The sequence below is a fragment of the Vitis riparia genome, chromosome 13, assembly GCF_004353265.1.
Source record: "Vitis riparia cultivar Riparia Gloire de Montpellier isolate 1030 chromosome 13, EGFV_Vit.rip_1.0, whole genome shotgun sequence".
NCBI lineage: Eukaryota > Viridiplantae > Streptophyta > Magnoliopsida > Vitales > Vitaceae > Vitis > Vitis riparia.
The window spans coordinates 25103356-25127255 of record NC_048443.1 but is presented as its reverse complement, the minus strand read 5'-3'; the positions used below and the strand labels follow the sequence as shown (position 1 = coordinate 25127255).

Here is a 23900-nt window from a genome sequence, read left to right as displayed (position 1 = left end):
AAAACATAGAAAACAACTGTAGATTGTTCTTAATATGAGAATATAGAGAATGACTTTGAAAACATGAAGAACAATGCCAAATGCCTTTTTCAGTGTTTTTTGTTTTATAAAATAGAAAACAATTTTTGGAAGCACTTTCAAAACATCCCCTAAGTATGAGCTATTTTCAAAAAAATTTAAAATAAAATAAAAATATAGAGAAATTAAAAAAAAAAATTGATTATGACATCATTCTTCTCTCCTCTCCACAATCCAATACCAATATAAAAAAAAACGTCAAATATGATATTATTTTGAATTAGCTGTATTTAATTTTTTTTTTAACTTCTCTAAAAATTTTCATTAAGCAAATAAGTTTTAAATCAAACCATACTTGATACATAAAATTTACTAATTTTTAAAAATAATTTGAAACTCAAAAACCAATTTAATTAATACTCTAAAGTCATGAAACTCAATAACATTAGAAAGTCATGGACTAAAACTCAATTTGAATGACTTAATTAGCTAGTTTCTACTTTGCATGTAATCATATTTTGCAAAATTTCACTAGGAAAATAAACTTCAAATGAAGCAACATTTAATATATTGGATTCATTAAAAAGTTTAATAATTTTTAAAAATAACTTGAAACTCAAATAGTGAATCAATTAAAACAAAAAATTTATAGATAAAAATTGATTTAGAATGATTTGATTGTTTCTTTTCTCCCTAGAATAATTTTTTTTATATTTTTTATTAGACAAATAAACTCCAAATAAAATAAGACTTAATGCATTAAATGTGTTAATTAACAAGTTTAGTATTTTTAAAAATAATTTGAAACTTAAATGATGATCCAATAAATACCAGATTCTATTATTTTTGAGTTTTTCTTAATATTTTTATGATTTTTTTAAATCAATTTTCATTCACTGATATTTTTTGTTAAAATATCTATCGATATTTCTCCGTTATATCCAATATATTGGTAAAATCTAAGTACCGATATATTCGTGATTATCGATATTTTCATAATTGATATTAATATCTATATTTCACTAACAAATATTTATTTTTTAATTTACTTGTAATCACACAAATATTTTTTTTTTTTTTTTTATTTTAATAAGAATTGAATTGAATTAAATTAATATTTTATAAATTGAATTTACAATATTTTATAACATAAAAAAATACTTTTATAAAACAAGTTATCCAAGATTGTTATTTTTTATTTTTTAAAATATGTTTTTAAAAACAACAAACCAAACACACTTAAATTTATAAAATACTAAAAAACTGTTTTTTTTGTTCTTTAACTTAAAAACAATTTTTAAAAACAAATATAATAAAAAAAATAATGAAATAGACCCTTGTTTTTTTATTTATTTATTTTGACACACTTCTTCTTCTGTGTTTTTTTTTTAAAAAAAATTGATAGTCACTTCTATCTAAAATGAAAAGAACTCTTTGGGTCTTATTTTAGAAAGATAATAACTTCTAAAAATTATTTCAAATAATAGAGATATTAAGGTAAGTTTTATATATATACTTTTTATATTAAAATTACTATATTTTATATAAAAGTTATCATTATTTTTTATTTTTAAAAATGTAGAGTGAGAAATATATCCAAATGAACACTTAGCGATAATTTGAATATATTTCTTATTTTTTATTTTTATATAAAAAAAAAATAATAACTTAAGTTTGAAAAATTACAGATTAGCAAGTGGAAGAGGATTAATATTACATCCATCCCCATCGACAAATGAACGATTTACCCAATCACTAGGGTTTCTTTTTAATAGAATCTATAACCAGTCATGAAAAAAATCACCGGTTTTGCTTGGTTGGCTGGGAATGCCGATCTTATCGATTTATAATGATTTTAAAATTGATTATAAAGAGTTTTAGTATCCCAAATTTTAGAATTATTGAAAAAGGGTTTTAAGTATAGAAGATAAGGAACGCATAGCTTGACACTGACATAGCCGAAATCCAAAAGAAAAACCATACAGTAAACAAAAAACAACCCTCAAAACTCACGGCCACTCCGGCTGTCTCATCATTCTGGTATAAATTTAAGTGCATGTACGTAATTCTCAACCAGAAATATTGATGGCCTTGACATCGGGTTTCTTGACCTCTGCCTTGGGAACAGTAACTGTAAGAACACCATTCTCCATGGCAGCCTTCACCTCCTCCACCTTCACATTCTCCGGCAACCTGAACCGCCTCATGAACTGGCCGCTGCTGCGCTCCACTCGGTGCCACTTGTCATTCTTCTCCTCCTTCTCAACACTCCTATCTCCACTGATCTGCAAAATCCTCCCTTCCTCAACCTCTACCTTCACTTCCTCTTTCTTTACCCCAGGAAGATCGGCCTTGAAGACGTGGGCCTCCGGTGTCTCCTTCCAATCAATGCGAGTGTTCGCCAACGACGCCGTTTCTCCGGGAACCGATAGAGCACCGCCGATGAATGGGAAGTCCTGGAATGGATCCCACAGGTCGAACATGTTGTTCCGTCGACCGCCGAAGAAGCTTGGAATTAAAGACATTTTCTGAAAGTTTGTCGCAGGAGAGAGTGACGGAACTGGAATATTGAAATGGTTTTGAGAAATCAACACCTTTTGAAAGTTCAGTTGGATATTTATAGGGGGAGACGAGGGTAATTTCGTCAAATTGTGTAGTGGATTTCAGATGCTTCAAGAAGATAGAGAAGTATCTAGAGAGACCGGATGTAACGCAATGATGCGCGAGTACACATATCGGAATACTCGCGACATGGTGTTGCTCGAAATCTCTGGAAAGCGCGGGACAGCTGCAAAATCCATCCTTTCGGATAGCAGTACACATGGGCCTAAAGTGGTTAGCCCATATCCATATTCCGTAAATCCAAGCCCAGGTTATAAATATCTTAAAATGCATGGTAAAAGGGAAGAGTATGCTTTGGGACTTTATGTGAAAATAATTAACAATGCAGGCCCCGCTTTCATGTTCCACCTTATTTAAAAAGATAGCCTTACATGATCCACCATAATTCATCTTTAGTATGCATCACATATATTAAGGCACTTATCATGAGAAATCCATCATGAGAGTGACAACAAATTATTCCTCTAATTAAAAGATAATGCACTACAACTTTTATTGGATTGTCCAAATTTATGAACTAATTGTGAATAACTTATTTATTTACAAAAAAACCTATGACTTATATCATTTGTGTAATTTCAAATGTATTCAAATCATATACAATGTAAAAAATATGAGTTGAATGTTCAAATTAATATCGACGTATAAAAAGGATAACAAAATAACAGTCAAGTCCAACTTTATTATATCATATCTTGCTTTCTTAATCCCAACATAGGCAATAATAACAATTTATCACATGTCTCATTGAATAACACAGTTATGAAATTCCAATTAAAGATTTTGACCCTTTACATTATTTTCTTGGTGTGGAGATTAAATATTTTGATAGAAGAACATTTCTTTCTCAACAAAAATATATGCATGATCTACTTTCAAGAACTAAAATGCTTGACAATAATCCCATTCCCGTACCTCAAGTTCTTGCAAACAAGCCTTTTCTTTTAGACAATGTCTTAACCGATGCTATTGCTTTCCAAAGTATTGTCAGAATCCTTTAATACTTGACTTTCATGTGGTTGGATATTATTCATACAGTTAATTGGGTATGTCAATATTTTTATAACCTTGTTATGACTCACTTGAAGGTTGTAAAGTGCATCTTAAGATACCTTAAGGGAACCCAATACTTTGGTTTACATTATCTTTCCATCAGTTCAATATCTTTTTATGGATTTAGTGACGTCGATTAGGTAGGTTGTCCTATTATAAGAAGGAGCACCATCGGTTATTGTGTATTTATTAGAGCGAGTTACATCTTTTGGTGTTCAAAGAAACAACCAAAGGTTGCTAGCTTAAGCATCGAGGCATAAAAACGCTCTATGACCTTTTTCACTACGAAGTTAACTTGGATTACTTATTTGCTATGAGATATTAGTGTCCATCTCTAAACCACCACAATTATTTTGCAACAAAGTTAGTCTCTTTATTTGTCCATTAACTTAATGTTTCATGTTTGTTTTAAATATATTGAGTTTAATAATCATTTTGTACGAGATGAAGTTGTTATAAGCATTCTTGTCACTTGTTATGTTTCCACACATTCTTAACTTGCAGATATTATTACCAAATCTTTATCACATGATCTCTTTACTATGTTTTGCGACAAGCGAGACATCCATATTCATTCCCACTCTAACTTGAGGGCCATGTTAAAGGAGATTTACCACATAAAGGGTAAGAACACACCCAAAAGGTAAGAGCCCTCTCATTGATATTTTCATAAATATAGAGAAATCAAATATTGATAATATTTGATTTTCACAATACTTGATTCTCCTCATTTTAGGATATTTTCCTTAATGTATTTTTGTTAGGAATATGTTTTATTTCTTTCATTGTATACTCATCTATATTTTTGTATAAAGTTCCGACGGAAGTAATAGAAATTATAACTTCCATTAACAAAATACACCAAGCTTTACATTCTAATGATTGGAAGTGTATTTATTTAATTTAATTTAACTTTTTTATTTTTTAAAATAGGTATTTAACAATTTTTTAAAAATCAAGATAAAATTTTTGAAATTTTACTTGAAATGATTTTGATAATTACTTGATAAGTGACTATTGATAAATCTATAAAAAAATAATATCAAAATATTTTTTATTTTATATTAAATACTAAGGATTCATCGGAATACATTTCTTTATTTATTTAAGATTTGTTTTTTTTTTTTTTTTACTTTTTTTATAATTAAATCTTTCATATATCTATATAACATTAATAGTTATTGTAAGAGTAATCTTATGTGAGTAAGGATGGTAATGAGATAAGTTTTTTCGAGCACCTGTCTGACCCCTACCCTAATGGGGCAATTATAAAATTTAAATAAACTGGTTAGAGATTTTTTAAAATACTCGGATGGGTTTAGGGTGGATTGAGTGTTACCTTGTCCTGCCTCGCCCCCTCCGATTATATATAAAATTAAATTAATTTAATTTTTATTTTCCTATTTTTAATAATAATAATAATAATTTCAATAAAATAAGTTATAAAAATTATAATGTTTTATTTATTTATAAAATAAATTAATTTTTAATGTAATTAAAAAATGTAAAAATAATTTTTTTTAAAATTTATTATTATTATATATAAAAAAAGAAAAGTTAAACTCCCTATCGTCTCACCCTATTTAAAATTTTAAATACAAAGGGGATGAAAATAATTTTGAATAAATGAGGTGAGGTTGGGATGTGGGTGACCTTTCTTGAACTCGCCCCATTGACATCCCTTAATACGAGGTTATTAAAAATAGATGATTTTAGAATTCATTTCTTTGAATTTCTTTTCTTGGTTTTATTTTTATTTTTTTATCTTTCTTTTACAATATATTATCAATATATTGCATTTTACCTTAATTTTTTAAATTCTATTTAAATTATGTTATAGCTTTGATATAGCTAGAAACTATAAAGTAAATAAATAATTCTAAAATACTTATGTAGCCATAAGTTATATATCTTTTTATAACTAGAAGCTATAAAAAAAAAAAGTAAAATTGTTTTTTATAGTAAAAAGCTATTTAAAAATATTATGATTTCTCAACAAGAAGTTATAGAAAAAAAAAAATTAACAATATATTATATGATTTCTAATGACCAAATATCACGTAGACAAGTTAGTTTCGCATAATTTCTTATAGCTATAACTTTAGGCCACGAAATTTCCTCATTGTCACATGGTTTTCCATAGCTTTAAACTATAAGAATTTCTCATCTTTGTATTTTTACATTGCTTTTATATATAATTTAATTAGAACCCTCTAAAAAATAATCTAGAAATAAAGCATCATACTTAAGAATAATTAAATAATAAAAAATCAAATAATTGTTTAGCTTCTAGATAGGATAACAATTTAAGCATAGCTTCTAGCTAGTAATAAGTCGTTCTTTTTTTTTTTTTTTTGATGTTTGTAATTTCAATATATAAATTTAATTTCTATATGCTATTCGCTTGTTGTATGATTTTGTAATACTACATTTTTGTATATAAAATTTCACATTTTTTCATAATATGGAACTATTATTTTAAATATATTCATAAAATTATTGTATCAACTTATAGTCTGAAAATATATAAATTTTACATATTTTCATAAACTGAAATTATGAAGAAATTATGTGAGCTTTTCATTTATAAAAATTAAACTATTGGAATTCTTAATTTACTACTATTTGTTACATCTCCCTTTATTTTTTGGATACTTTAACAACATTTTCTCTCTATTTGAGAATATCTGATCTTTTAAACCAAATATTCACAAAACAAATTGGAATTTTCAGGGGCATGCGGCTTCTTAAAACTTGGGCTGGCCAATATCCCTATTCTATTGAGATGCCAATTTGGGCTGTGTTTGTACTGCCTCAACCCCAATTGGGCCAATACAGTTGAGCCCAATATGTAGTTTCTGTTGGAATATGTGCCCATAAACAAATGAGATTTTTTTTTTTTATTTTGCTGATTATTAATATTTTTTTAAGGAATTATTTCAATATTATCGTTGCATGCATGTTATAGATGCTTTATAAATATTGAAAACCCTAGATTATTTAATTGTAACTTTAAATATTGGTAAATATGAAGCAAGAATGATCATGATAAAATACACCAAAAAATATACTTTAACAGCCTAAGGAATTTTAATTACCACAACTAAGTGCCGCCGTAGGGTAAGTCAAATAATTGCTAATTAAAATGAGACTTTCTCAATTAATAAATATTATCCAAAATATCTCATATTTCTAATACTTATTAATTTCCTTTAAGTTCGATCAAGAAAATAATTAACCAATTTAATTATATCTTTATGAGTGTAACCCACCATATCAGATTTTTAAGACTTAATTTAGAAATTGCCGCCGTAGGGTAGGTCAATTCTAAAATACATCTTAAAATCCTGTCTCATGGAAGACAACCTTGTTATTGAAATTAGTAGACACTTTTCGTAGGGAGAACGAAATCAAAGCGTCTCTAAGCGCTACTAAAAACTCACAGTGTTGTATTAATGGTGGAGACCTAGGGTTTATATTGTAATATTACTCGCTCCCACTCATTATATTGCAAAAGGTGTATTTAATTTATAAAACAACTATTGTTTCATAAACCTTAGACAATTTAAACATTTTAAATTACTAAGCCTTTATAATTTTAAACAATTTAAAATTATAAATTAAGTCATTGTGACATTATGTAAAATAAAATAAAAATCAACGCATGAATGCATGACATGCAAAAATAGGTAGGCACTTTTCTAACTAAAATGACATGCTAAAACAAAGGTAGTGGTGGAGAAGGGTTTTACCCAAAAGGAAGGAGTAGACTATGAGGATACTTTTTCACCAGTCGCCATGCTAAAATCCATTAGGATTCTCTTGTCCGTTGCTGCTTATTATAATTATGAGATATGGAAAATGGACGTCAAGACAGCATTTTTGAATGGCCATCTTGAAGAGACTATTTATATGGTCCAACCAGAAGGTTTCGTGGTCAAAGACCAAGAGTAGAAAGTGTGCAAACTACAAAGGTTCATTTATGGACTTAAGCAAGCTTCTAGATCTTGGAATATCAGATTTAACGAAGCCATAAAGTCTTATGGTTTCGAACAAAATCTGGGTGAACCTTGTGTCTATAAGCAAATAAGAAGAGATAAAGTGGTTTTCTTAGTTCTTTATGTGGACGACATTCTACTCATTGGAAATGATGTAGAATCTCTATCCAAGGTAAAGAATTGGCTGGCCAGCCAATTCCAAATGAAGGATTTGGGAGAGGCAAGCTACATTCTTGGTATCCAAATGACTAGGGATGGTAAGAATAGACTTCTGGCATTGTCTCAGGCAGCATACATTGACAAGGTGCTTGTCAAGTTTGCAATGGAGAACTCTAAGAAAGGGAATTTGCCTTCTCTACATGGAGTTCATATCTCTAAAGAGCAGTGTCCAAAAACACCGCAAGATGAGGAGAAAATGAGACGAGTTCCTTACGCATCAGCAGTTGGTAGTTTGATGTATGCAATGTTGTGTACAAGACCTGACATATGCTTTGCAGTGGGAGTGGTTAGTCGATACCAGTCAAACCCAAGATTAGATCACTGGGTAGCAGTCAAGCATATACTTAAATATCTGAGAAGGACGAGAAACTATATGTTGGTATACTCTGGTAGGGAATTGATTCCTATCGGATATACAGATTCTGATTTCCAATCAGATAGAGACTCTCGGAAGTCTACTTCTGGGGCCGTTTTCACTTTGGGAGGTGGAGCCATTATATGGAGGAGTGTCAAGCAAACTTGTGTTGCTGATTCAACCATGGAGGCTGAATATGTAGCAGCTTGTGAAGCAGCTAAAGAGGCAGTCTGGCTTCGCGAATTCTTGAAAGAATTGGAAGTTGTTCCAAATATGCATGAGCCAATCAGACTCTATTGTGATAATAGTGGAGCAGTGGCTAATGCCAAAGAACCTAGGAACCATCGCAAAGGAAAACACATAGAACGGAAATTCCACCTGGTAAGAGAGATTGTCAGTAGAGGAGACGTTTCAGTTGAAAAGATTGCATCTGCGAACAACATAGCTGATCTGTTCACTAAGACTTTATCGGCTCGGAGTTTTGAGCAACATCTTAAAGGGATGGAACTTAGAGACATGTCACATTTGATTTAGGGCAAGTGGGAGATTGTTGGAATATGTGCCCATAAACAAATGAGATTTTTTTTTTATTTTGCTGATTATTAATATTTTTTTAAGGAATTATTTCAATATTATTGTTGCATGCATGTTATAGATGCTTTATAAATATCGAAAACCCTAGATTATTTAATTGTAACTTTAAATATTGTATATAAGTGTTATATACAGGAGGATAATATTTAAAGTAAAATAATCTAATATGTTCGTAATTAAAAATTAAAGTTGGGATCTTTAATTTAAAATTACTAGCGCGGTTCATTACATTCTGAATGAAATGATCTTATCCGGATTGTTAATAATGAGATTATTGGAATGAAAGCGCTTTATATAATTTGATTATATAGGACTGGAACACGATTAATTATGAATCTCTGATAAATTCCGTTATAATATAGAGCATTCAATATTAATCAATGATGGTCATATATGCGTTGATCTTAATTCTGAGTGATTAATAGACTCCTATTTATTGTATTGTATTTTTTGACATACCGGGTAATGACACAAATACATAGTGTCAAATTCTTGGTGTATTGGAAGTATAATAAAATAAATAGCCGAGAATATTAATATACAAGATGAAATTCATTCCTTCGTTAAGAAGTCAGATGGATGGTTCCCATAAGTATTGGTTCGGGCCTTGAATGATAAGAGCGCTCAATTTATGATTAGACCATAAATATATTATTCATTAGAGAACCAATGACACTTAAGGAGAAAGATATAATTAAAGAGGTTAACGGAAAAACCTAGCTTTAATTATGAATCGTTTATGGAGGATTGACTCATATGTAGTGACTATATCAATGGGCAATTCAAATCCTTTGAATATATTTAATTTTATAATTTTAAGAGTGCAATTCCAAATTTTTAGTGGAGTAATTTTGGAATTAATAATTTTGATTTTTTTAATTAAGTTGTTAATTAATTGTCAAAATTATTGGAGCTTAAAATTATAATGTCCATAGTTCCTCTCAACGGCTCCATTAAAATTATATGAACATTTTTTTTATGTTGGGTTGATTTTATTAGTTTGGAATTTTGAATTCTAAATTAATTTAACACAATCTTGATTTGATTTATTTATTTTATAATTTGATTATTTAAAATATTTTTTTGATACAATGTGGTGAAGACCACACTTACTTGTATTCCCTAAAAAACACTTTTTAAGTGGGGATCATGAGGAGAGATATTCTCTCCCATGTTTTTCAAAATTCAAAATATGTCAGTTATTTTTTTTTTCTTCGTGGTATTAAAAAGTTTTTTTTTTTTTTTTCTCAATGTTTTTCGGATGATGGGATGAGAATACAAGTTTTCAATATATTAAGTTGTGTGATATAAAAACCCAAAAAGAGATAAAAAAAAAAAAAAAAAGACGCCCACTCGTTTTGAGTTCATCATTATTTGGAGAAACGTTAGAGAAAGATCCATGGTGCTTTAGAAGATTTGGAATTCTAAGATCCTTTTTGTGGAGTTTAAATTTATCAGCCTAATCGCAAGGTACAATTCTAAATTACCTATATTTGTTATTTCATTAAATTAATACAAGTATTGATCATTGAAAAAAAATTTTGAGAAATTTTTTCTGGCTTCCGTTTTTTCTTTTATTTATCTGGTTTCAAAACCAACAGTTTCTGCATCTTTTAGTTTCCAATGTCCACATCCTTTATTGAAAGACACAAAATTTTGTATTGAAACACATCAGTACTGGCTCTGGTGATGAGTAAATGTGGTGCCATCGTTGAGTAATAGCTGAATCCATATGTTATGGGCTTGTTTAGAGAGTGGGCCTCTCGTATCATCCAGTGACCATGGGTTCTTGAATAATTCTCATTCCAAATTATATATCAAGTTAGAAAATTGGATTAGGCCCAATGGGCTGATCAAATATATTGCAACCTCAAAACTTAGATCAGATTCAAACTTTAAATAAGCCCAGCTCCAATCGCTTGTTCATGCCAACAATGAGTCAACCAATAGCATAGAACCAAACCTTTACATTTTATTATTAAGGAATAGTTGACTGGTACATAGTTTGACACTGACATAGCCTGAAATTCAAAAGAAAAAGTGAAAACCCATACAGTAGGGCAAAACCCTCAACACCCTCGGCCGCTCACATCATTCATTTATAAGTTTATGTGAATGTAATTCTCAACCAGAAATGTCGATGGCCTTGACATCAGGTTTCTGGACCTCAGCCTTGGGAACAGTAACTGTAAGAACGCCATTCTCCATGGCAGCCTTCACCTCATCCACCTTCACATTCTCCGGCAATCTGAACCGCCGCATGAACTTGCCGCTACTGCGCTCCACTCGGTGCCACTTGTCATTCTTCTCCTCCTTCTCAACACTCCTATCTCCACTGATCTGCAGAATCCTCCCTTCCTCAACCTCCACCTTCACTTCCTCTTTCTTTACCCCTGGAAGATCGGCCTTGAAGACGTGGGCTTCCGGGGTCTCCTTCCAATCAATGCGAGTGCTCGCAAACGACGCCGTTTCCCCGGGAACCGATAGAGCACCGCCGGTGAATGGGAAGTCTTGGAATGGATCCCACAGGTCGAACGTGTTGTTCCGTCGACCGCCGAAGAAGCTTGGAATTAGAGACATTTTCTGAAAGTTTGTCGCAAGAGAGAGTGACGGAATTGGAATATTGAATTGCGTAATGAGAAATCAACACCTGTTGCTGTGGTACTGGTTGAAGAAAGTTCAGGCTAAGTAAGATATTTATAGTGGCAGACGAGGGTAGTTTCGTCAAATTGTGTAGTGCATTCCGGATGCTTCAAGAAGATAGAGAAGCATCTAGACAGACCGGATATAACGCATGATGTCGCGAGTACAAATATCGGAATACTCGCGACATGGTGTTGATCGAAATCTCTGGAAAACGCGGGACAGCTGCAACAATCATCTTTCGGTGATCGTACACATGGGCCTAAACTAGTCAGCCCAGGTCCAAATTCCATAAATCCAAGCCCAAATTGTAAATATTTTTAAATAGTTATTCTAAAAGGAAAAAGTATGCATTCAGGTCTTTTTGTGAAAATAATTAATAACGCAATCCCTAGTTTTCATGTTGCCCCGCTGGACAACTTATTTGAAAAATGATACCTCTTATGAACCATCAAATAGTTACTTAAGAGGTTAATTTAAAGTTTAAAATAAATCCCCAGTTAATTTATAGCGCTTGAAGGTATAAAAAAGAACTTCTGATTTAGGGCCTGTTTGGAAAACCGTACGTTTTCTAGCCTGGTTGGAAAAAAGTTTCGAACTTAGAAAATTGGTTTGTAAAATTTTAACAGGAATATATAGAAGTAAAAAAAAGAACAAAAGAAACTCTACCCTTTCCTGTTCCATTGCACTTTCTCCTCTTCTTTTCTTTTAACTTTTTTTTTTTTTTTGATATCTCAGATTCTAGGCTAGAAGAGCCACTGCAAGAGTTTCCTCCCCTCAGAATCAAAGATATTCCAGCGATCAATACATGCGAGCTGGAAGCTTTTTATCAACTAGTGGCAGCAATGGTCAATGAAAGTAAGGCCTCCTCGGGGATCATTTGGAATTCCTTTGAAGACCTTGAACAATCTGCACTAGCCACAATCCACCAAGACTTTCATATCCCTATCTTCCCTATAGGCCCATTTCATAAATATTCACCAACTTCAACTACCTTATCAATCCAAGACCATAGCTCTATTGCTTGGCTAGACACACAAGCACCCAATTCTGTGGTCCATGTGAGCTTTGGGAGCATTGCAGGATTGGATGAAACTGATTTTATAGAGATGGCTTGGGGACTAGCCAACAGTAAACAACCCTTCTTATGGGTGGTTCGACCTGGGTTCATCCGTGGCTCAGAATGGCTTGAACCACTGCCAAGTGGGTTCCTAGAGACCATTGGTGGAAGGGGACACATTGTGAAATGGGCTCCTCAACATGAAGTGCTGGCTCATCCTGCTGTTGGAGCATTTTGTACTCATAGTGGCTGGAATTCCACGTTGGAGAGTATTAGTGAGGGAGTCCCTATGATTTGTTTGCCTTGTTTTTCTGACCAAAAAGGGAATGCGCGGTATGTAAGCCAAGTTTGCAGAGTTGGGGTGCAATTGGAGAATGGCCTGAAAAGAGGGGAAATAGAAGGGGCAATCAGAAGACTAATGGTGGAGAAATCAGGGCAGGAAATAAGAGACAGATGCATTGCCCTGAAGGAGAAGGCAAATCTTTGTCTAAAGCAAGGTGGCTCTTCATACCAAACCCTTGAGGACTTGATTAGTTACATCTCATCCTTTTTCTTCCAGTTTCAAGCAACTTCTTCATGATTACTGGATGGTCTTTTGTAATTGTTGTAGCGTATTCTCTTGAAGGAGGTGTCCGAATAAGCTGGTCATTAGCTAGATTTTCTATTTTTCCTCAAATTGTGACTGTTCTGCCCCCGCATTGGTTATCAAAATAAACCACTAAAATTGTGGAGTTTACATGCACCGGAGAAAGGGCGTTTGCTAATATTACCAGTCAACAAATTTTAGAAAACCATAAAACTTACACGTGAGGGAAAAATGTGGTAAATGGCAATCGAAAGCCCCAAACCATATTCTGTTTGCTAGACGCTATTGTGTGATCCCCCAGTAAACACAGTATAAAAAACTCCACTTTTCAAAAAATTATATAGCATCGCAGTATAGATTAATCAATAAGAGAAGCAAGTCAAAAAGCACTTTGGGAAACAGATCATTTTAGCCTTCTGTATTTATTGGATTTTGTTTGTTTCATTGAAGCCAGGGCCAATTCGAACGCAGCAGAAACTGGTCCCAATCCTCATAAATAATAGGCACCGTTTGCACCTACCTCCAATTATGCCTCCATAATTGTCTACTCACTAGGCCAAGTTTTCTGGGAAGATCCAGACAACTTCGAAACTGAGAGAACACCCAGCCAAGCACCATGGAGAACTCAAGAGAAACCCATCAACAGAAGAAGGGTTTCCGACTGGTACTGTTTCCACTGCCCCTACAAGGTCACCTAAACCCCATGCTTCTTCTTGCAAATATTCTGCATGCCAAAGGCTTCTCTATCACCATCATCCACACCCACTTCAACTCTCCCAACCCTGCCAACTATCCCCTCTTCACCTTCCATTCAATCCCCGACGGCTTGTCTAAAACCGAAGCCTCCACCGCAGATGTCATAGCTCTCCTCTCACTCCTCAACATCAACTGCGTCGCGCCTTTCCGGGATTGCTTGTCTCAGTTATTATCTAATCCTTCAGAGGAGCCTATCGCTTGCTTAATCACAGACGCTGTATGGCACTTCACCCAGGCTGTTGCCAACAGCCTTAAGCTCCCTAGGATGGTGTTACGCACCAGTAGTGTCTCTTCATTTCTTGCTGTTGCTGCCATGCCATATCTGCAGAAAAGTGGGTACCTCCCCATAAAAGGTGAGTTTCTAATTGAGTAATTCCATGAAACCATAATTACAACCATTCAACAGACACAAATGTACACTGTTCTATGCCCATAGGCTTGAGCTGGTCTAATCATCAGTCAGTGATCATACACATCAAGGGATAAATATATGTATTCTGATCCTCTATGTTTGCTCCATGGGGAATTCATATGCATTTTCCTTTTCTCTTCTCAGATTCTCAACTAGAGTCATCAGTGCCGGAGCTTCTTCCACTCAAAGTCAAGGACCTTCCAGTGATCAACACTCGGAACCCAGAAGATTTTTATCAATTATTTGTTAGCGCGATCAAAGAAACCAAGGCTTCTTCCGGGCTAATCTGGAACTCCTTCGAGGATCTTGAAGAATCTGCACTTGTCAGACTTCACCAAGATTTTCCTATCCCATTGTTCCCAGTAGGCCCATTTCAGAAATACTTCCCAACCTCTTCAAGTAGTTTACTAGCACATGACCAAAGTTCCATTACCTGGCTAGACACACAAACACCTAAATCTGTGATCTATGTGAGCTTTGGGAGTATTGCGACAACGGATGAGAATGAATTTCTGGAGATGGCTTGGGGGCTAGCCAACAGCAATCAGCCCTTCTTGTGGGTGGTTCGACCAGGGTTAATCTGTACTTATGAATGGCTTGAATCACTGCCAAACGGGTTCCTTGAGATGATAGGTGGAAGGGGACATATTGTGAAATGGGCTCCTCAACAAGAAGTTCTTGCTCATCCCGCCACGGGAGGGTTTTGGACTCATAATGGATGGAATTCCACGTTGGAGAGTATTTGTGAAGAGGTTCCAATGATTTGTCTGCCTTATTCTGGGGACCAAAGGGTGAACGCGAGGTATGTGAGCCAAGTTTGGGGAGTTGGGTTGCAATTAGAGAATGGGTTGGAGAGAGGGGAGATAGAGAGAACAATCAGAAGACTTATGGTGGAGGAAGAAGGGCAGGAAATTAGACGTAGAAGCATTGAGTTGAAGGAGAAGGCAGACTTGTGTCTAAAGCAAGGTGGTTCTTCACACCAATCCCTCGAGAGCTTGGTTAGTTACCTCTCATCTTTCAAGGGGCTCCTTCATAATTAAGTTCTAGATGGTCTTCTGTTATTGTTAGGAATTCTCCTGAGTGAGGTTTCCAAATAGGCTGGTTCTGTTTCTCACAAAAGATCCGTTGTCTTGATTACTTCTTTAAGATTGTGCTTAAATATTATTTCATACTATTACCACGGTTATGATCGCTATACTCCTACGTAAAAAAAATTTAGAGGTGATTTCTAGCAATTCTCCAATTAATTACCCTCAGTTTCTAGTACCACTATTTTATAATAACCGGATACAAATATGTCAGATTGATGAGTGCTTCTTTAGTTATCCTTAAATGCATAAGAGCTCGTTTGATAATGATTTTAGGAAACGTTTTTAATATTTTTAATATTTGAAATTTTTTATTATTCAAGTATTAAAAATACTAAAAACGCTTTATAAAATCACTTGTGTCTGTTCATTCACATGGGCTTAGATCCAAGTTGTACAAAAATCGGTTTAGTTGGATTTGCAGTTTTCCACCTAACTTTCAAGATATTGAGTGAGAGATAACACCAAAACTGAGCAGACAATGCTCAGATAAGCACCATGGAGTGATTTTTTCATTGAACTAATATGTACGTACCACTTTCCTATGAATCTTGTCTCTCACAATTTAACTTTAGATGAACCCTAGGCAGCTGAAAGGAACTTCTAATTCGATTACTGGTGAAGCAATAAAGTTGGAAGAAACATACAAATAATTATAATCCATAAATACTCAATAAAGACTCTTAATAATAAAAATATATAGACACTCATTATAATAAAATATGGAAACCTTCTCGTACTCTAATATTTGAATATAGAAACTAAATTAATCATTCAAATAAAAATGTTCTCTTTGGTTTTTAAAAACTAAATCTAGTTCTAATTTTAGAAACTTCCTAAATCAAGTTTAACTTTCTATCATGCCCTGTAAACTTGATTTGTAACTCCAAGCACCAAGCACCAAGCACCATTCTTAATCATTTATAATCTTCAAATTTGAAACATTTTGTAAAAATATCCACAATTTGATTATGAGAATTTGCAAATTTTAATTACACTTTCTTTTTCATGATGGACTCCTTGACAAAATGAAATTTTGTATCAATGTCATTGATTTGATCATGAAAAATCAATGACTTCTTACCCTCTTGTTACTTGTAACTCTTTGGTATCAAATTCTCTTTGCATCTCCCTATTTTTCCTTTTACGTTCTTCTTTGTTTCCAATATTTATTTTAATTGTTTTTTTCCCTTTTAGAAGGGATTTTAGTTTCCATGTGTCATTCTTTCTCATTGCTTTTATTTCCATAACATTTTGTCATGTCTTATCTTAAATTACTACTTTATAATCTATTGGTTCATAATTTGTAGAAAGATAAAAGAGAATTAGATAATTTTGAATATTATATGTTACCTTATTAATATTTTCTTACTATTTAACATACTTTGAGCGATGTCAAGAGTAGTTTCATTTTTTTCTCTCTCTATTATACTATTTTATTGTGGAGGATATGAAATCATTAAAGTTGACAAATTTTATAAGCTTTACAATATTTTTCAAATTGGACCTTATATGTCTACATGAATGAACTTAATTTAGAGGCTTTTTTACTCTTGTAATTATTTCCTTTGGAAAATTTTTTTGAGCATGTTTTTCAAGTAAGGGTCCTTTACATAATTGATCTAAGTGATCTATAAAAAGTAATTCTTTCAGCAGTTTCTTCTCTATTAGCAACTTCAATATTCTAAAACTAAGATCCCTAAATCTTAAGTGTCAAATCCAAGAGGAATAATGGACATAAGATTTTAAACATTTTACAACAACAATTTCAATGTACAACAAAAAACATTCAATTTCTTGTTATGAGCATATTAACAATTAAATTGGCATATAATTGACCTCGTATTGAGAGACTTTGATTTTCATATGAATATCATAACACTTTTCTACGAGTTGACCCAAACTTAATATATTATTTTTCATGTTGAACACATAATAGATGTTCAAAATAAATTAATGTCTTTCATTTTTCAAACAAATTCAGATTTTACCTTTGCCTTTTCATCAAAACTCATCCAAATATGACATAACCATTTTTGGATTCCTCAAGTGCTCCAAAAAGATATTTTTAAAATCTACACATGATTGTTTATTTCAATGTCAAGATACCAAGTGTTTTTTTCCTTACTTTTCTCACTTATATACCAACAATAAAGTAGGTTGTTCTTGATTTTGCTTTTCATAATATATATATAGACACATACATACATGATTATAACATTAAATTTGAGATTTATTTATCATACATGATTATAACTTATATATTGTGTCATCTTCCACATCCTCATGAATAATATGAGTCTTAACTTGTTCCTTCATTGTTTGATGAATTCAAATCACTTCTTCTATAATCTTGACCATAACCATGTATACGATTATGCCCATGATTATTTTGACTTCTTTCATTATCAAATTTTCTTCATTCTCCTTTAATATAAGTTTAATTTGTTTATAGAATTTGCTCTAATTTTTGTTAGTTCTCATTTTTAATCTTTTCATGAACTTGCAATGACAACATAAGTTACTCAATGGCCATGAAATCTAAATCTTTAGATTCTTCAATGGCCACAAGAACATAATTGAATTTTGAATATGTATATGAATATCGAAGTATTTTTTTCAATAACATGAATGTCATTTAAACTTTCATTGTGCCTTTTTAATAGAAGATTGTTTCATTCTTTTACATTCAAACTTTGAAATTTCATTTTTATATGCTTTGTAATATCTCATAAGCTTCTTTTAAGGTGGTTGTATTTGAAATCTTTTCAAAAGTACATTCATCCATTATTTAATAGATGGTGGGAAAAGATTTCTTGTCTTTCCTTGTGTCTTTTAAAAAAGCCTTTTTATTTAGGAATAAAGTTGTTTTGACTCTTATAACCTTTTTGTTACATGTGTAAAATTCCCACACAAGTTTTCGCGTCTATGTAACGCTTTGAAGCTCTCGAAGCTAGCAACTTTTCCCTACAAGATGACAACAACATACAAGACCCACATGAGGTTTACAAGGCACCAACCCCAACTTGTATTTTATTAACTTACTAAATAAGAATACAAGACTTTAGCCAGACTCCCACAATAACTTCTATGAGTTGAGGCTTCTCTCATGATCTTCCTTTTTAGATCTCTGTTACAAGGCTCTTTGTAGTCTTTATTTAAAGAGTGGCTTTACCCACTCTTTGTTAGACTAAGATTACACATCTTAGTTCTACTGGGACTCTTACTGATAGGTTATGGCACTAACCACTCCTACAAGGTCTCAAAGTCCCAGTTTTACTTAGACTACAATTATAATAAGCATTAAGACTCCCACTCATGCTTAATTTGTAATCCCACTTTGAGTCCAACTCTTTGTGCTACTACCACATACATCTATATATATAGTTCATGTATACGCTAGAACCTCTTTTGGTATACACATCTAGATTGTGTTTGTATCGAGGCAACATGCTCTTGCATCCGTCTTGTTGTTGCTACGACTCCATACCTTGTGTAAGCTCTATTCTTAGTGCAACAACATGTCATGACATTGTGCTCATGACTCTCCATGCACAAGGCATTGGACCCTTATGTATTGCATTTGAGTCGGCATCGCTACTTCGTATTGATATGCCTATCTATGTCTTTCTTAGTGTTGCACTTGCCATGACATTGCACCAATGACATTGTGCCCTTGTACCACTTTGTTGTTGTCATAGGTTACTCATGAGGCTAAGGTGCTGCCCTATGAGACCTTAGTGTTGCATGGTCCATATCAAGGGGCTAACAAACCACCTTCACCTAATGCAGTTGACGTTCTCATCGACATAGACTGTAGTTAGGCATATACTGCCTTTTTAAACTGCCATAATGTCATATCTCATTCCCAACTTGCTGATGATTTAGGATTGACTTTCCATTGAACTAGATAATTAACATTTTAATTTTTCTTGCTCATTCCCATAATTCGATGATTCAATATTTTCTCTACCTCATGATGAAACTATTTTTTGATCATAGGTGGAGCTTGTCTCACCTATATTTTTCTTGGGTCTAGGTCCTTATGATAAGGTTTTAAAAAGCTTACATGGATTATGAGGTGTATCTTTAACCTGTCAAGTAGCTTTAATTTGTAAGCTACATATCCTATGTTTTGCATCACCTCAAAAAGTTTGTCATATTTGGGAACTAACCCCTTTGCACAGTCTTGCTACTAACATTTTTTTCCATATCTAAGGAGTTAATATGAAATTCCAAGGGTCTTGGGCCTTTGCGTCTGCATACTTTTTCATCCTTCTTGTGGCTTTCTCTAAGCTCTCACAAGCTTCATCGAGTATTTCCTACCTAGACCTTGCAAATTTGTATTTTGTAGGACAACTACCACAAGACTTTGGCTTAGCCACATCCAAGGGCATAATTGGGTATTGCTTTGTGGCCAACTCGAAATGACTCAATCATGTTGTCGAACTCTTCTACAAGTTATAGGATAACTGAGTTATCTTCATTATATCAACCCAGTTCTTTTATGTTGTAGAAAGATAGTGTTTGGGGTACTCCTCAAGTAAAATGTTGATATGCTTTGTTTGCCGTCTGTCTGTGGATAATTTGTTGTTGAAAACTTCAACTCTAAACCGAGGAGTTTGAATATTTTGGTCTAAAACTAGCTAGTGAATCAAACATCATGATCACTTACTATGTCTTTAAGCAACCTGAAGTACTTGACCACATGGTTGAAAAATAGCCTAGTTGTCTCTTTTGCGAGACATGCATGTGGTGTAGGCATGAAGACAACATATTTAGAGAATCTATTGATTTATTATCATAAAAATATATTTGAATCCCCACATTTGGAAAGCCACCAATGAAGTCTATTGATATGCTCTCCTAAGGTCTCTCTAGGATAGGGAAAGGTTGCAACATTAACCCCATTACTTTCTTCTTCTCTGTCTTGTCTAAGCGACATGCTAAATAAGAACAGGCATATGCTTGGACATCCTCTCTCATCGACAAGTAATAGGACTTGGACAATAGTGTTGGTGTCCTTTCTTTAATAAGGTGACCTGTCCACTTGGCCTTATGGGTTTTTCTTAACAGCTTCTTGCCTAAGCACTTCCTAGTACATATAGCTTGCCTCATTTAGCCACTAGGAGGTCATCTTCTAGTTAATATTTTCTTGTTGCCCCATCTCTGACTTGTTATTTCATTTTCTCATAAGTAGAATCAAGCTTAGTAGCCTACTTGATGCTTTCATTAAAATCTAAGATCACATGTGATAGAGCAGTTACATATTCTGTCACCCTCTTCTGGCTGAAGGCATCTACAACTACATTATGTCTTCTTGGTTGATGTGACCAATCAAACTTGAAGTTGGCCAGGAATTCTTGTCATCTAGCTTGCTTGAGGCTCAACTTTTTCTAAGTCTTGAAGAAGGTATTAGTCGCACTGTTTGTGACTATAGTAAATATACTCCCAAATAGATAATGTTTCCACTGCTGCAAGCAATGGATAATTACTATCATCTCTTTCGCGTGAGTGAAGTATCTTTGCTTTGCCTCATTGAGCTTTTGACTCTCAAATGCTATTAGGTGTCTTTCTTACACTAAGACCTTTCCCAAGGCATTGGTTGATACATCTATCCGGACCTTAAAAAACAAATCCAAATTCAGTAGATGTAGCACACACTCAATTGAAATAACCACTTTCAACTTTTCAAAATCTTTATGGCATACCAAGCTCCAATCCTAGAGGATATCCTTCTTTAGAAGGTTAGTTAGGGGAGCTACTATCTTGGAATAACCTTTTATGTTCAATACTAGTTTGCCAGTTCTAAGAAGGATCTTAATTTTGTCACCTTACTTAGAGCATGCCAATTTTTGATGACTTGGACCTTCGCTTTATCCATCTTAATCAAACCTTCCCTTATCTTGTACCTTAGGAAGGTAATATGTTTTTCTGCAAACTCGTATTTCTCTTTTTTCACATAGAGTTTGTGTTCTCTTAATCTTTAGAATAGTAGTTTCAGGTGATGCACTTGGTTTTCTTATTCTCTCTAAGTGCAAATTCCCACTTAAGTTTTTGCGTCTATGTGATGCTTAGAAGCTCTCTGAGCTAGTTTACACCTTTCCCCATGAAATGGTAACAACACACAAGGCACACATGAGGTTTATAAGGCACCAATCTTAACTTGTATTTTATTAGCTTACTAAATAAGAATACAAGACTTTAGCAGCTTTCCTCATGATCTCCATCTCTAGATCTTTATTAGGAGGCTCTTTGTCCTCATTTTTTATAGAGTGACGCCACACACTCCTTGTTAAACTAGGATTACACATCCTAGTTCTATTGAGACTCTTATTGATAGGTTGTGACATCAACCAATCCTATTACGACTCAAAGTCCTAGTCCTACTTAGACTACAATTACAATAGGCATTAGGACTCCTACTCATGCTTGACTTGCAATCTCACTTCAAGTCCAACTCGTCGTATTACTGCCACATGCATCTATATATATGGCTCATGTGTGTGTCAAACCCTCTTTTGGCCTGCACATTCAAATTGCATTCATGTCACGACAACATGCTTTTGCATCCATATTGTTGTTGTTATGACTCTATGCCTTGCCTAAGCTTTTTTCTTGATGCAGCAACATGTCATGACATTGTATCCATGATTCCTCACGCACAAGGCATTGTGCCTTTGTGTATTGCATTTAAGTCAACATGCTCCACATTGATGCCTCATTTGAGTCTCTCTTGGTGCTCCACTTGGCATGATATTTCACCTATGGCTCACCAAATTGTCTCCTTGCACAAGGCATTGTGCCCTTATATATGCCACCTTGTTGATGTCATAGGTTACTCATGAGGCTAAGGTGCTATCCCATGAGACATTAGTGCCACATGGTCTATGTCAAGGGGTTAGCACTTTCTAAACAAGGCATTTATCCTTACACTCAAATTATAGTAATTATTTTTATTGAGTTTGAGGAGTTCAAATGAATAGCTCCTATTTTTCATTTTTTTTTGTAATAATAAAGAAGAATTTAAAATTTATTGTTTTCATTTTCTTATTCATAGATTATATAATTTTTTATTTTTAAATACTCATATTTAATAAAATATAAACTCATAATAATAAAAATATAGGAATTCCCAACAATAAAATATAAAAACTTTTTACAAGTCAATTACTTATATATAAAAACTAAATCCAACTGTTTAAAATAAAATATTTTCTTTTAACTTTTAGAAGTTAAATCTAATTCTAGTTTTCAAAAATTCTCAATCAAGTTTACTTTCCAATAATTACTTAAATTAAATGCCACATAAAAACCAGATAAAAGACTTTCACAAATCTAAACAGGAAAAAATAAAAATAAAAAAACAAACTTGCATCCAAACCAACTATGGTCCTCTTAATTATCATATCCTGCTCTTTGGGGTCCTTTTAATTATGATATATGCTCTCACAACGTGTTGAAAAAAGAAAAAAAAAGAAAAGGAGAGACATGAAAGGAAATATTCCCGGAGAAATGTCAAAAGAGAGGTAGAAAACTATCCCAAGCACCCCAAGCAAGAAAAATATGGGCTATTTTATTTTCTCACCATGTTGAAAAATTTTAAAAATAGAAGGGAAAGTTAAGGTTTTGGGCTGGTGATGTGGAAAATATATGATTTTAAAAACCCAAGTATATAAAATATGAGATTCAATTATTAATAGGTAAAATAATATCCAAAATGTGCACTATCTCCTATTTACTTTTCTTCTTCCCATATTACCCCTAAATTTCTTCGTGTCATGAGCAAATTCTCCCCATGTCAGCAGAACAATTTCAAACTTTGAACTCATTCTCAAAGCTGAAACATAAAGAAACCCGACCCGAGAACCAAAAGTAGGAAATCTCTCTTCTGGTCATTTTACCCTAACCTCATCTTAGGAAATTCTCAAATTTTAAATTTCTCATCTTCTTCCCACAAGCCCCTTATTGAATTTGCTCGCTACCTCTTCATGTCGCGACATTTTGGCCGAAAATATCGAAAGCAGGACAACCCTTTTCTTTGGAACACGATTATCAAATCTTTCTCATATTTCAGATACGTGGGTTTTCAAAACCATATATCTTTCAGTATGCAAACACAACTTTCCCTTTTTAATACGCCTGCTTCACTTGCTCCAATTTTAAAGTGCCCAAAAAATATTTCACTTGCGTAATTTCCTCACGAAAATGTCTTCCATTGGAACTTCAAAGGGAATCCTGAAATCGGAAAGTTCACTCTCTATGTCTCAATCCCGATTGGTCTGATGTATACTTTCGCAAACAATTCCGAGAATATGAAGAAGTTCATCCAGAAGGTATTCTCTTTCCTCAGTCGGTGCTATGAAATTGGTGTGTTCTGGTTATTGAATCCATGATTACATGACACCTGGGGATTTTTTGAAGTAAAAGAGAAGAAAATGCTTAAGAAAATGGACCATTCTGAAGCATTTTCTTTTTCTTTCATTCGAATGGTCC

At 33.3% G+C, this 23900-nt stretch overlaps 4 protein-coding genes across 4 annotated transcripts; 2 read left to right on the top strand and 2 right to left on the bottom strand.

Moving 5' to 3' along the window:
- Nucleotides 1-1899: 1899 nt before the first annotated feature.
- Nucleotides 1900-2614, bottom strand: LOC117928880 (18.2 kDa class I heat shock protein-like). Its single transcript, XM_034848961.1, has one exon. The coding sequence runs from the start codon at nucleotides 2541-2543 to the stop codon at nucleotides 2088-2090; it is 456 nt and encodes a 151-aa protein (XP_034704852.1). The 5' UTR covers nucleotides 2544-2614; the 3' UTR covers nucleotides 1900-2087.
- An 8192-nt stretch (nucleotides 2615-10806) lies between these two features.
- On the bottom strand, nucleotides 10807-11528 carry LOC117927813 (18.2 kDa class I heat shock protein-like). The gene has a single exon (XM_034847502.1). It carries the CDS (start codon nucleotides 11437-11439, stop codon nucleotides 10984-10986), a length of 456 nt encoding a protein of 151 aa, XP_034703393.1. The 5' UTR covers nucleotides 11440-11528; the 3' UTR covers nucleotides 10807-10983.
- Nucleotides 11529-11656: 128 nt separating this feature from the next.
- On the top strand, nucleotides 11657-13300 carry LOC117928456 (UDP-glycosyltransferase 76F1-like). The gene is made up of 2 exons (XM_034848334.1): nucleotides 11657-11752; nucleotides 12132-13300. Exons 1-2 carry the CDS (start codon nucleotides 11657-11659, stop codon nucleotides 13140-13142), a joined length of 1107 nt encoding a protein of 368 aa, XP_034704225.1. The 3' UTR covers nucleotides 13143-13300.
- Nucleotides 13301-13705: 405 nt separating this feature from the next.
- LOC117927819 (UDP-glycosyltransferase 76B1-like) lies at nucleotides 13706-15502 on the top strand. The gene is made up of 2 exons (XM_034847508.1): nucleotides 13706-14257; nucleotides 14461-15502. Exons 1-2 carry the CDS (start codon nucleotides 13765-13767, stop codon nucleotides 15354-15356), a joined length of 1389 nt encoding a protein of 462 aa, XP_034703399.1. The 5' UTR covers nucleotides 13706-13764; the 3' UTR covers nucleotides 15357-15502.
- The last annotated feature ends 8398 nt before the right edge of the window (nucleotides 15503-23900 follow it).